The 14,914-nt window shown below is 40.3% G+C and overlaps 1 protein-coding gene across 3 annotated transcripts in view; it reads right to left on the bottom strand.

Moving 5' to 3' along the window:
• The window catches only part of INTU (inturned planar cell polarity protein), a 36,987-nt gene extending 22,380 nt beyond the window's left edge, over window positions 1-14,607 (bottom strand). For 2 of the 3 annotated variants that reach the window (XR_010783475.1, XM_066547917.1), the window contains exons 1-3: window positions 14,459-14,571; window positions 9,683-10,269; window positions 427-512 (exon numbers count right to left, since the gene is read on the bottom strand). Coding sequence is in view for 2 of the 3 variants with exons in the window: in XM_066547917.1 (XP_066404014.1) it covers window positions 427-512; window positions 9,683-10,269; window positions 14,459-14,565 (780 nt within the window). In the remaining variant the exon portion in view is untranslated. Of the gene's footprint in view, window positions 1-426; window positions 513-9,682; window positions 10,270-14,458 lie in introns of all 3 variants that reach the window. The other variant, XM_066547916.1, reaches the window with a different exon arrangement.
• Window positions 14,608-14,914: the final 307 nt, after the last annotated feature.

Here is a 14,914-nt window from a genome sequence, read left to right as displayed (position 1 = left end):
AAATGTTTTTATAGCACTCCTTTTGTTAATTCAGGCTTGTTTTTACTCTTGTGGTTTGTGAGTCTTGTTTATATTGATGAAGATATAATTATTCTATTTAAGTATTTTCAGAGCAATTATTACCATTTTAAATACAGTAATTGGCAAAAAAATCCACTACTATTTTGCTGACATGTTCATTTTTCAGCTAGACATCAGCCTCTACCTATTTTCATAGGATTTTCCTGATTCTGATTTTTATCAGAATTAAAGTCTGAAATTTTGACTCTGACTGAAGTCAAGCAATGCAGTCAAAAGATAACGGAAAAAGTTTTAAGAAAAAGACCACCTGAACTTTGTTTCCTCAGGGAAAAGAAAGGCTAGAAGCAGTACTAACTTTTAGAGAGGATTTTTGGAATAAATGTTCAACTGTACTGTATACTGTACCTGCATAGGACCCGGAATGCAAGACAAAACTCTCTCTATGTTTTCAGAATTCACATCGACATCATTTACAGCAACAAGAACATCTCCTGGGGGTGGAACAGACAAGAAATGAGAAATTCAGTTGCTACTGCTTCACAACACAGAGCAAAACAATGTATTATTTCAAAAATTAACATGCCATTCAAGCTGTCATAAATGTCCATTTGTTATATTTAAAGTAGATGTTTGCTACATGCAACATTTACCACTTTTAGTCCATTACCTCAGTGCTCCTAGGGCCTTATGGCCCCACTCACATCATGTGACAAAAATCATGGAAATATAGAGTACTTTGGGTTGGAACCTTGAAGAACATCTAGTTCCAACCCCTGGCCACAGGCAGGGACACCTTCCACTACACCAGGTTGCTCCAAATGCCATCCAACCTGGCCTAGAACACTTCCAAGGATGGGGCACCCACAGCTTCTCTGGGCAACCCTTTCCAGTGTCCCACCATCCTCACAGTCAAGAATTTCTTTTCTCATGCCCAATCTAAATCTACTGTCAGTTCAAAGACATTTCCCCTTGTCCTGTCACTACATGTCCTTGTACAAAGTGTCTCCCCTTCCTTCCTGTACTCCCTCTTCAGGTACTTCAAGGCCACAATTAGGTAACTGTGAAGCTTCTCCAGGTTGAACCATCCCAAATCTCTCAGCCCTTCCTTAGGAGAAGTGTTCCATCCCTCTGATCACCTTGGTGGCCCTCCAGTGTAACAACTCTCCAAGCCTCTCCCCTCCATCCAGGCTTGCATCGCTCTTGTTACCTGACCAGAAAAGAGCAAATTTCCCAATTTAGTCCTTTCTCTTCCCCTGCTGTGGGTTCTCCTCTCCATGTTTTTATCTGTCAGTTTTTCCTGCCTAAAGGCATCTTGTGGTTTTCTACATCTTGCACCCTTACCATCACTGGAAATGGGGGGGGGAAACCCCTTAGGGTCCCTAAGACAAAGTCATTAACTGCAAGAGAAAAAGGTTTGAAAAATTAAAGGCACCACCTACAAAAGCAAACAGAACCAAATTATAACTTACAAACTTAAAATCCACATTCTAGTTTAAAGTACAAAAATCAAACCGGGATTTCTGAAGTGAAGGAAAATAGTCACAAGAAATATCCCAGTGGTAATTAATTGATAACCTAGGTCTCATCCCCCTCAAAAAGATGAATGTTAAAGTATAGAGTGTGCAAGAGGGATATGAGACCTGTGGAAAAGAAAACCAACTTGTGAAACTAGAAAACATAAAAGTAAAATGACATCAAGAGATAAAACTACATAGACCTGTCAAAAAAATAGAAATTGGAAAGTAAAAATAAAAGGGTTTTTGGCCATTCATTGTTTGGCCTTTCCTTGGCATGTAGGTGAGTGATCCCATCCAGAACACTCCTGACAGTCCTATTCACTTGTGCTGAAGAAAAAAGCAATCAAATGAGATCAGATAGACAGAAGTAATACAGTAGCAACCATGGGAAATTAAGAATCTCTTGGTTAAAGAAAAGGTGAGCAGAGCCTAGGTGAGAAAGCAGCTAGAGTGGAAATCAGAAGGTTCTGCAGACCCTAACCAGAGAATTTCTACAAAACTTTCCAATAAAGGTACTTAGAGCAAACTACCTAAGATGAGGCAACATAAATTTATGACACGAACTGTAAGAAGCAACTGCCAGTGGCACCAGGATTTGATGGTTCAATAGTTCCTTCACAGGGGCAAATATTCAACTTTAGAGTAACAAAATAAGCCTTATTTTCTGCTTGATTTTCTTTGGTGGCACTTTCAGTTGTCTCTGCTTTCTCACGTGAAAAACTCAATTAGTTTCTAGCTTGTCTCTTCTGTAGAGAGGGAAATAAAGAAACTAGCTTCTTACTTAACACTGAAAGTGACCCAGCTCTTAAATGTGAACTAAAGAGCTCCTCTGAACAAGCAGATTGAAAACCAAGCTTCATTTTGCTTAAGGTGCACAGACTCCCCTACAAAGTACCTCCACATCCTCTGCAGGATTATTAACATGGTGTTCATCACTCAGGCAGTGGAAAGGGATTAGAAAAAGGATATGGATTTGCAGCAAAAGTGCATGCTTAGCATAGTTATATTTTAAGCCTTGACTTGGCAAGAAAGATGTCATCAAGTGCAGAAATAAAGCACTGAAGCACTGTGAGGTTCAGTGAGCATTTCAAATCTCCAGGGAGAAGACTTGCTCAGCTCAAAGTGACACAGTGCTAATGACATGCACACTACGGAAAAGCACAGCCTGAGTCTCTGAGGTCACTCCACTCTCTGAGCATCTATTCAAGGCCACAGAATGCTCAAGTTCAGAAGAAGACTGGCAGTTACCATTATTTCTATGTTCTGCCTTGGTTTTAAATACTTGCAAATTGCAACTGGGATTTTTCCCAGGTACAAGGTCAAAATCTGATTGCTCAAAATCAGCAGTGCTCAAAATCAAGGCCAACAAGAGACAGAACATTCTTCTTAACCATCAGTAAGGAAACACTGATTACCTCCAAAACTCAAGCAATATTCCTCTTTAATACACCAGGTAATCAGTTGCTTGCTCCTCTTTTACATTAAAGGGAAATGCATTCCTACTCCTGAATGCAAAACCAAGAAAAGGCTGTATTTTATTCTGCATATAAAAATGTTTCAAGTTTTTCTTTTCCAAGAAATAGCTCTTTCCCTAACCTCTGTGCTTCCTGATGCACACCACAGTTAAGTTTTAGTCTGTCAAATCTTCAACACAACAGTAATTCAAAGACAGAAAAGCTGAAAGTTAAACAGCATTTAAAAGGAACTCAGTAAGTCCATGCCAGAGCCCCAGGACATGAAAATGAGTAATGAAAAGCAGAGCACTCAGGCTACTCTAATATTACAAGAATTATAAACAGGATTACTATGTTCTTTGCTAAGAACACTGTATTACAGATCATTACACACAACTACAAGAGAAAGCATAAATTGCTCTTGTACTCATCTTAAACTCATCTGCTTAAATAAAAGTTGTTTGTGCTGTTTGTTTGACTGGATCTTTAGGAATTCTTTTGTAGAGCCATTCAGAGGAACTGCACACACTTTGTAAAACCATCCACACCTCAGCACTTGAGGGAACGTTTTGGAACCACCAGGGTGGAATAGACAAAGACACTTGGAAAGGAGAAGAGCCATCAGTATTTACATGTTACACACTCCAAGGGTTTTATTTATTCAATGCCTAATGTACACATGTAAAACTTTCATTGCAGCAGTAAATATTTATTCCATCCAATTGGTAAAAATGTAATCATGGACCATACATGGCACAGCTTTGCAGAGCACACAGCCCAAGCGGCCCTGTAAGGCTGCCTTCCTTCTGCCAGAAAACGCTGTATCAAAGAAAAGCAACTTGATATACGACAGAAAATCTTGACTGATTAGTGTGGATTTTCCAGAATTGGGGGTGGAGGCAGTGAGGGTGGGTGGTTGCATTTTTTGCTACTTTTCTTTTTGCCACATGCAACAGCAGTCAAAGAATAGACACTATGAAGTATCAGAATAAATAAAATCACTGGGCAAAGTATGAGCTCTGTAAAATTATGAACCCAGAGTAGTCTTAAAGCAGGACATGACCACAGGATCTACTCAGTGTGATAATTTACTGCAGTGAAAGAGTTAATACATCCAAGTTGTACTCTGTAAGAGCTTGACATCTACATTTTATTTGAGAATTGTTTCTTGCCCTTTAGCAGTGTGAAAAACTTACAGAAAGACAAGACTGATTCAGGTCTTCAGACATTAATTATGTTAAAAAATTAATGCAATTGTATTAAGTTTAATCTAAGTTCACTTACCTAATGCTTAAATACTTCAGGTTAAATGAAATGAAAGTGTATATATAATATAATACACAAAATAAACAGCTTTTGCAATGGTTTAAGTTGGTCTAACTCAATGGTCTGCAGATTTAAGTGAAACCATCCCAATCTAAAACATCACTGAACTAAAGATATAGGGAGAAAGATCAGAACAAAGTATCACTCAATTCTACTGCAACAGAGGAAAGGAATTTTCTTCAGGCAGCTCCAGGATATCATTGCTTAAGTCAACAAATGTATCTTTAGAAAAAAGACACATCCTTCTGGAAGAAAATAGTCCAGATTACACGTTAGGAAGAGATTGTTCCCTGGGAGGGTGCTGAGGCCCTGGCACAGGTTGCCCAGCAGAGCTGTGGCTGCCCCATCCCTGGCAGTGTCCAAGGCCAGGCTGGATGGGTGTGCTGTGGGCAAAGGACTCGATCACCTTCAGGGACCCTTCCAACCCAAACTGTTCTATGATTCTATGAGACTTTTTAAGGAATGAAGTAAGCTTTACTTAAATGTCATAATAATGAATGATCAAGCTTTTCAGGGCTGTCACTTCCTGTGGAAAGATTCTCAGTTCACACAGAAACTGTAAGACATCCATGCATGTTCTCTAGACAATGTTAAGCAAGGCTGAATTTTACTTGAGTGATGAAACAGAACTCTCTCTATTTTATTTGCTCTCATCAGAAGAGAGCAAATAAAACTTCTCCCATCCAGTCAGCAGCAACTAAGACCAGAGTGTGTTGATCTCAACCACCCAGTCTGCACACAGTTGCTGGAATTATTCCTGCCTCTTCAAGGACAGAGTTTAGGAAAGTCTTTGGCACTGCTGACATCCCTAGAATGTTTATTTCAGAGCTGCGTATCTCTTTGCCACTCGAGGCACAAGACTATGACTTCTGTTAACCATTTCTTGCCTAGAGATAAACCTGCAAGCACCATTTCTAAAAGTAGATCCTTACTGGATTAAGCCCAGAGACACCAATTGGCAAGTGAGCACCACTTCCATACTGTGATGGGAAGGGCACATTTTTTTTCTGATATCATGAAAACCAAATTGTCCCCATGGGAGAGGATGGAGGACACTTTTGTCATGGAATCCTGATCTTTAGTTTTGTCCATTCTTGGTAATGAGTTGATGGGAGCATTCAGCAAAGTTCCCATATGCCTTTCCAAAAAAGGCAAACTATGGAATGCATTCCTACTAAAGAAAGGCAGATCAATTACTTGTTTTATATGTTAGCAGGCTGCTTTCATCCAAAGCAGTGCTGCTGTGCCTCAAGAGGAGAGTAAAAGAATAAAAGCCACATCCCAAATGCCACAGTGAGAACACAGCAAAGCTTACACAAACTCTGCTTCCATCCCGTGAGCCCAACATCTCTACTCTGGTGAGTCTTTTCAACAAATACACCATGTATGGCAATGCCACATAAAAATCACAAACTCCCCCAGTATTTTGGTCCTTTTAAGGGCTTTTTTTTCCTGACAGGACTCTAAGCATAGAGACCTTTCAAGTGAAATTTGCAATAGCAGCTGTAGCTTTTGCATACATGTTCAAAACTGGATTATTATAGCCCATCTTTACTATCAAACACAATTACTTCTTGTCAGTGGGGAGTTTGCACAATTTTTTGCCAATTGTACATGCTGATAAAGTATCATACTGAGGAGATTCATGCTGAGCTATTTGGCTATGAGAGCAGTAAGATACTTTCAAAGAGGATAACAACAGTATGCTTTGTTAGTGAAAAGAGCTTTGCTGTATTTGCAGTGTCATTGAAATGAATTAATTTTACTATGGTAAAGATGATGCTCATCAGCATTTAAAAGAACTTTTCCCCAGCATGAATCCAACAAGTTTCAATTTGAAGGAGGGTGGGAACCAAATTATAATGGTATTACCTATCACAACTCTTTTTTGTCAGGATCTAAATATGAGTATTTTGAGTTTTTCCTCTTGGAAGATATGCTCAAAGTTTTCCACAGCAGACTAAACTCTGCATAATGTTGCAAATTAACTGAAGCAAGGAAAATGTTTTACCAAAAATACAAAAGACACTTAAAAAGCACGAGATAGAAGCAACTGTATTTCTTCTTAACCAAAATGAAAGTGGCAGCAAGTTTAAAAATCAATGAGGGCTTTTCTGTTTTGAAAATTTAAGATGGATGCTGGCCTGCTAATGTAAAAAAAAAATAAAAAATAAAGGAACTGATAAACAACACATGGATAGAGTGCCATCTTCTTAGAGTTACAAAGCAGCAGGGTTTTTTAGCTTGCAAAACTGTTGTGTTTACTTTCATATGGTCAGTGCCTGCATTCCACTTGGTTAATAAAGCACAGCAACAAGACTTACGACTTCCATATGCAACCTTAAAACCAAAAATTCAAGTGTATTGAGCAAATAATAAACAGATGTTTGAAGTGTTCAAAGCTATAAAAGACACACATTTCAAAACAAATAGGGGGAAGCCACCTGAGGAAAGTGATTATTAAGGATGGAAAAAGAAGTTACTTCTACTAAAAATGCTGAAGCATAAACCACTTTGTGAGTCAAAATGAGTGCTGCAAATTCTCACCAGAAAGACAACCAGATGGCATTTTAAAGCATGCATTTTTAAAGGAAAATATAATTTGGATTTGCCTCACAAAAGACTACTACCAAGCTGGTCTGGACCACTGAAATATTATAAAGCTAAACAAGAACAGGTTAATGTTTATACACATACAGGTCAATGGATATAAACAAAGTTATAAGCAGAGCAGCCAGCAGGCACCATGCTGGGCTGATCAGGTATTCCTCCTTGCTGATTACCTAAGAAGCTGCTCACTTTGTGCTAATTCTTCAGCTTTATACTGCCCACAAAAACATCCTTTACTGGCTGTTTCCACAATTCTTCACACAACTCCTAAAACCTGCTTGATCAAGAACAACTGAAAGGCAAAGTTCTGCTGTTATTGTTCTTGAACTTTCTGCCCAACTCCAGCTGCTGTGATGATCAGAGGAGCTGGCTATTGAACTCTAGTTGCTTCTAAATCAGGCTTTAGGAGTACACCACAGCTATCCCATCCTGTGATGTGCAGTACAAAAGCAGTAAACCCAACAGATTTTTGACAAGAACAGCATTTTTTTTTTACTGTATATTCTTTATGCAGACAAGACTGAAATCTGAGCATCTAATTTATGCAAAGCATTCTTATTTCTAGACACCACATAAAAATTCCAGAGTACTCGGCTTCACTACAGATATATAATTTGAAAGTATTTTTATATGAAAATTATATATTTTCCACTGTTGGCACTGAACACAGCTCATTTTCCCAGTTAAGAGCTGAATAACCCCAGTATGCTTAAAACTATTTCATTTCTAAAGTGCAAAAAAAGGGTTGATGATAGCCTGGGACATAATGAAGTGCAAGACTCCTCTTAGATGAAGTTAAATGCTCTTCTATTTGAAACAAACAAAAAAACCCCACAGTTTTTATCCCCACTAGCTCTGGGAAGCATTAAGTGCAGCAGATGAAACACTGTCTCTGGTTAGGTCACCTTCATCTCCTGGATCTGGTACTTGCCTACACTGTTGAGACTTCACACCTGCCCTCACAAAAATGTTATATACAAATCTGTGTCCCCAAATCAACTTACAGGATACAAACACCCACTCTTAGACTAATTAGATTAAACACCCTCAAGCAGATCAAGTGGAAATTTGCTCTCTCCTCCCCTACATCCCCTACTTCTTGACTAATCAGTTCTTGCTGGTAAAATTTGGAAGTTATGCAATCTTCCCTCTGGAGCATTCTTCAGCATCTCTACCAAAAACTTGTGCTGGAGCAATCAGCCAGTTGAAACACTGATGTGCCTTTTTACCCACACAACACTGGAATTTCAAAAGAGCTCATGCTGACTTTGAGGGATTTGTGCTATTTATATATTGTCTTATATATCAAGAGTTCTAGTATTGTTATAGTGCAAGGGTGCTGTCTTATATATCAAGGATTTTCTTACCATTATAGTGCAAGGAATCCATATCACCAGAGTTCCATACCTCCTCCATGTTTCTCACAGGCAACTCCTCTAAGCACTGACTGCTCCTGGTCCTTGCAGCAGCCAACTGACTCCAGAGCCCACCAATCCACTCTTTTATAGCACTGCTCTTATTGGCTACAGGTGTGGCTCCAGAGCCCACCAATCCACTCTTTTATAGCACTGCTCTTATTGGCTACAGGTGTGTGGCCTGTTAACATCAGGCCTGCTCCTGATCTTTATTAATTGGTCCAGCTGCAACTCTTTGGGGGATAAGATTACATTTTATACCACCTTCATTTACCCATACTGTATCCCCCTACACTTATGGCATTAAGATTTTTAATGATCTTCTAACCAGCCTCACATCTTTGCTCTCCCACTCTGGGAGCAACCATCTTCAAGGGTAATTAAATAACCTTTCACCCTTGACAGATGTGGCCTGGTTGTCTCACATTTACTGTCTCTGAGGTTGATGTCCCGTGCGTGCCAAGGTTTGAGTGGCCTCAGTGCTGGGAGTGGGAGTATTTCTGCTCCCTCATTACCCCTGACAGCAGTTTAGTCCCCTCCATCATTCACATTTGGGTGCCTGTCAGACCTTCTGTGACCCAAGTTTAACTTACTGCACCAGCAAAATACTAGACAGCCAATTTCTCTTCTGGGTTAGTTTCCTGCCAGCTTATTTCAACAGCTCATGGAAGTGCCCGAGCTGCCAAACCACCACAAAGGCTGTACTGGCTCACTGCCTCCCCAAACTGCAGCCCTGCCATGCATTTGGAGCCTCCCAAAGTCACAACTGCTGAGGAAGCTGCTGTTGGACTTGCTAAACAGAAAAATAACCAAACAAGGCTGTGGAGAAAGTTTGTAATGTAAGAATGTATCTTACTCAGTATTTCTCCCCTCATTTTTATGATACAAAATCCATTTAAAGCATATATAAGCAAAGCTTTTTATCTAAGGGGGATCCTGTGGAGGAGAAGAAAAAAATCTATACAGTGTCTGCCAGACTATAGGTTTGCTCCAGTCCCACTTATCTACTGAGTAAATCCTCAGCTAAAATCCTAAGTCAAAGGTTGGGTATTTGTTGCTCCAAGCTGCTCAGTCTCTGAACACTGAGGGATGCTCATGCCTTACTGCATTAACACCTTTTAGGTTATGCCACATGTTCTAAGAATCAGCAACACAGTAAAACTGATTGGGTACCAAACCATCAGATGCAATGACACTGACTTAAAACAAGCCCTCCAGAACTGATGTAATTGCTTACGTCTCAAGAATATTCAAGTCAGCTGCCTCTAACAGCAAAAACCCCACAAATCTTCATATTAAAGGAAGAGTGCAGAAGTTGGCTATTCCTTCAGTTACTCACCAATCAGGATTTGACCTGTTTTCATTGCAGAACTACCTGGCACCAAGCCATGTACCACAAGCTTCTCTTCACTGACTCCTCTGGTGCCTTTATCCTTCCTGCCTTGTTTTTCCCCTCTTCTGCTGCTCCATGAAGACTGATGGACAATCCCTACTAAGGCTTCCAGCAGCCTCTGCTGCTCTTCTTCCCCAGCACTGTAGAGTTTTCTGGGATTTACATAAACAGACACATCTTTGTACTTTTGCTGAACAGTGACATCCATTTTCTGAGCAGAGCGGTGCTTCAATATGGAAGTAGGACCAGAGGGGTGCTCATTGCAGCTTCCACTGCCCTTCTTACCAGAACTCTTTGGTAAAAGACTCTTCTTTTTTAACATTTTGGTCCATTTCTTCAGTTCATACTTCCTTTCCTTTCGTGATCCCTCTTGAATGATTTCAGCTTCGTTTTCCCGAAATCTGACATGATTCACTGCTGGCATTTCTGGACAGCTGCTCTGAAGCAGAACTTCTTCTTCACTTTCACTTAATTCTAAATAAAATAATTCTCCATTTTTCTGCACACTGTCCAACCACTCAGGCTCAAGGTCACTGGAAAAGAAAGAAGAATGATCAATGAGTTCTGATAAGGAAGATCACTGTGCACGTGAGATCTGATTATTTTAAGTAGGGAGAGGGGACAGACAGAGTACAAGGGTTAAATAAAAAGTAGGAAAAAAACTAGTTGCCTCCTGAACATTGACAGCTCAACTGCTTTAAGTCTGCCACAAGGGTTAGAGCTTGTTTTAGGTAAATGATGGATATGGCAAAGAAAGACATCCCTCTCACAAGTAAAATAGTTTCTTCAAATTTCTTCTGTTTTCCTTAGAGGAAAACAGCCATTGCAAAAAGCAGTGTTCTCTTTTCAGAAAACAAACATTTCTTTGACATGCAAGTTTTAATTAGTAATTACATTCATGCGCATGATGGGATTTTCTCTTAAGGGAAAAAATCCCATTCTGTTTGTTCTCTCCTATTATTTTTTCCTTTTTAAGCATTTGTAATATAATCATGGCACGATTTTTTGAGGTGGTCCTGTGCAGAGCCTGAAGATGGACTTGTTTATCCTTTTAACTCAGGATATTCTGTAATGCTATGGGAACACAGATTGCACTGCCAGCCCTTTGGAAAGAGAAGATAAACCTTTTAAAAATCACTTAGATTTAACATTAAAATAAACCCCAAAACAATCTAAGATGAAATCTAGGTAACAGTTTTTAAAACTCAAGTTCCAAATAGCATCTGCAAAAAATACACTAAATATGCAAAGAGGCAGCACTGCTACAGAAACAGATCTGGCAGCTGGTGTGGATCACCCAAAGGCAAGAGCAAGACACTTCTGCAAAGCAGCTCTAGGATATAACAGAAACATCATCAGCACAGTGCAAAAAAATTTTTGTCCTAATTTGGCAACAGTGATGTGTCAGCCATGTCCAGTTTTGGATAGTAGGTTTTAAGAAAGATGTAATAACTGGAACAGACCCAGAACAAAGAGACAAATGCTATGTAGCCTATAAACACATTTAAATGGAAGAGACTGAAGGAAATCATACTCTTTTGGCTGAGGAAAAAGAAAAACCAACCAAAAACTGCCTGCAGAGGGGCAACAGACCAAATGAACCATGAAGCTCCAGATAGATGAGAATCCATGATGGTCAAAGTAAGAAAAGTACTCAGGGGTTTAATTATCTGGGATGTTCTGCATGGAAGATTTTCAAGAACAGACAAGACCAGTTAATTCTTCCTAACCAGATGAGAAAGAGGTCTCTCTCTTTCATAAAAAGCATATAAAGAAAAATGAGACTGGAGATTTACATGATAATTAATATAATAAAGTTAACACACATTCCTGCATTTTACACTAGAACTACTTTTACTGAGTAAAGAGTACAAATCTGGTTTAAAGCTAGCAATAAATATTCAAATAGAGCTTTAATTCGAAAACACAGATAAATGACAAAAGTTTAGCTGAATGGAGAACATTATGCAGACATTGCACCAGAGTACCTTTAAGGGCTCAACAAGAGGATCTGGCTGGACTAACAATAGAGCAAACATTGGCATTACTCTCTCTCTGGAGCTCCAGTTACTGAGTAAAGTCTAAGGGTCTTGCAGACAAGAAGCAGCATCACCTATCTCCTCTGCATTTATTAGCTTTTTTGCCCAAATAGATAGTTTAAAGAAGAGCCACCACTTGTGATAATTTGGTTATACCTCAGGGATAAAACCAAGTTTGTGATTTTCAAAATCCTGAGTTCTTATTCAAGAAAGTATCAGAATGCTGACAAAACCTAAAGGCTGTCAAGGGCACACTCTTTCTGATCCAACTTCTCTCAGAAGTGGTAGGCATGAAGTAACATGAGTAGAGTTTTTCCTTGGTTTGTTTTTTAAGGAGTACTCCCACATTTTGGCATGTGTAAGCAAAATTAAGCAAAACAAACAAACATAAAACCTCAAACAAAACCCAACCAAAACAAACAAAACCCCAAAAATCCTCAAACCAACCAACCAAAAAAAACAACCTAAACAAAAAAGGAAACAAAAAAGGAAACACTAGAAATTTACAAAGAAATTACATCTGGATTAGCAAAAATTCCTGTCACGTATGATAGCATTTTTATTCCCTCTTTAAAAAAGACTGTGATCTTTGGAAAAGCTGTTTCTTCTTTGGGGTAGATTCAAAATTTCAGTCTGGACATGAGTTCATACACTCAAGTCCTCCAGCTTTGTTCTCTATTTTGATTAGAACAATATGGACCATGGGCAAAAAAAAATGCTGTGGGCATATCCTGGTGTTTACTCTGTGTTCACCCAAACAGAACCACTCCAGAGAGAAGTCAAGAAGGAACTGTACTGTAAAAAAACCAAGCAAAAACTCTCACTTTCTTAACAGAGATCCACACAGACATCTGGAAAAGAAAATCTGAAACAAGTCAGCACCTAGAATGAGAGGTTTTTCCCCCTAATGCTGTAGTATCACAAAAAATTGAAACCAAGCAAGGCAAGAAGAAAGGAAAAAATATCTAAATTTCATCTGTTTTCTCTTGTGTCAAAACAAATGCTTACACAATAAACTCAAGTTGCCTCTAGGACTGGAAGCTTCTATCAAAGGAGCTAAAAAACTTGAAGGCCTGCATTTCTCTAAGAGTAGTTCCACTGATCCCACACAGGTATTTCCTCTTTGGCATAAATGTCTGAAAAACTGTGCTGATTGAAATTGTCCATTCATGGAAGAAAGATAAATTAGAAAGAAAGGATCCAAGTTCTGCTGGATAAATTGTTATATAGATAAATTATTAGAAATATTACACATATTATTACAAGTAGTAGGCATGTGTTATGTGCTGAAATCTGTGGTACAGCTTTATCCCTTAAACATATATAAAGAATGACAGTAAAATGGCATTTTGGATTAAAGACTTAAGAAAAGAAAAAACCCAAACATACAAAATATTAAAAAAATATGGCTTCAGGCTGAAATGTTACAGTTGACTTCTGGCTTATAAACATAGGAATAAAGTAAGGTAGGTGTACATACAACAGCTTTGTCTCTGAGCCAGAGGCACAGGGCAACTACAAATTAAACTAGGCTTGAACACAATTCTAACTTCTCCACTTAAACCTTTTCTTTCCCTTCCCCTGCAGAGCCTGATGAAATTAGGTACTGAATGAAATGCTATTGATTAGACCCTGAAATACACATTGGAAATGTCAAGCACAGCTGCCTTAACACAGGGAACCAAGTCAATGCTGTAAATTGCAATCAACCAAGTTGTTTCACTTCATTCAAACTAAAAAAATATACAAATAACTAAAACTCTGGAGGCTGCATTTATAACTTTAAAATATGTATTATCACAGAACTGCCTTCTGACTTAGAAGATCTGTGAAATACACCTTTGAAGTGTCAATCACTGCTGTATTAACACAGGGAACCAAATTAATGTTCTAAGTTTAACTTCACCCGAATTAAAAAATATACAAATAAACTAAACCCCGGAAATTGCATTTGTAACTTTAAAATATGCATTGTTACAGAACTATTTTCTGGCTTAGACAGAAGATGTGTGAAATACACATTCAAAATGTAAAGCATGGCTGTCTTAACACAGGGAACCAAGTCAATGTTATAAGTCTAACTTCCTCCAAAAAATATACAAATAACTAAAATTCTGAAGGCTGCATTTATAACTTTAAAATATGTATTATCACAGAACTGCCTTCTGACTTAGAAGATCTGTGAAATACACATTCGAAGAGTCAATCACTGCTGTATTAACACAGGGAACCAAATTAATGTTCTAAGTTTAACTTCACATGAATTAAAAAATATACAAATAAACTAAACCCCCGGAGGTACTTTAAAATACGCATTATTACAGAACTCCCTTCTGACTTAGGACACCGAAATGACAGACTGCACCTTTCTTGCCGCAGCCCGTGCCAAGTCCCTCCTTGCCCTCCGCTTCCCCGGGGTGATGCAGGACCCAGCGCAGGGACCGCCCGCGGCTGAGCGCACACCGCGATACCGCCAGGGCTCGCCAGGGAGGTCCTGTCTGACACCTCGCATTGCCCTCTGCTCCTACAGCCAGCTCAGCTCAGCTAAACCCAGTTTAGCTAAACCCAGCTTAGCTAAACCCAGCTCAGCGCAGCCCAGCAGCGCCCGGGCGCTCCCGCCGCGCACGGGCGGCACGACCTCGGCCAAGTGCCCGCGGCTCGCCCTTCCCGTCCCCGCCCTTACTCGGAGCTGGCGGCCAGCGAGGAGCCGCCGGAGCCGCTGTCAGTGTCGGTGTCGGTGTCACTGCCGGTTCCCGCGGGCTCGGCGCTTTCTCCCCGAGCCGCCTCCATCCCCTCGGCAGCGCCGCTCCCGGCGGCCGCCCTGGACGCCATGACAGCTTCGCGCCGGGCGGGGGGCACGTGACGCGCGGCGCGCCCTCCCATTGGCCGGCGGCCCCAGTCGACATGGGAACGGAGGGACGCGGGAACGCCCGGCCGTGAGGGGCCGTGAGGGGCCGTGAGGGGCCGTGAGGGGCCGTGAGGGGCCGTCCCCCGGCGCTCAGGGCAGACCCTCCATGGCCGCGGGAATTGCCCTGTGCCCGGCTTCTCCCGGCCCCCCCCAGCCCTCGGACGCCTTTCCCTGGCTCAACAGGACCGCATCAGACTTTATTTAGTTGCCCGATTGCAAGGTCCCAGCAGC

This window comes from Molothrus aeneus, chromosome 4 (assembly GCF_037042795.1).
Source record: "Molothrus aeneus isolate 106 chromosome 4, BPBGC_Maene_1.0, whole genome shotgun sequence".
Classification (NCBI taxonomy): domain Eukaryota; kingdom Metazoa; phylum Chordata; class Aves; order Passeriformes; family Icteridae; genus Molothrus; species Molothrus aeneus.
This window is presented reverse-complemented; position numbering and strand designations above follow the sequence as displayed.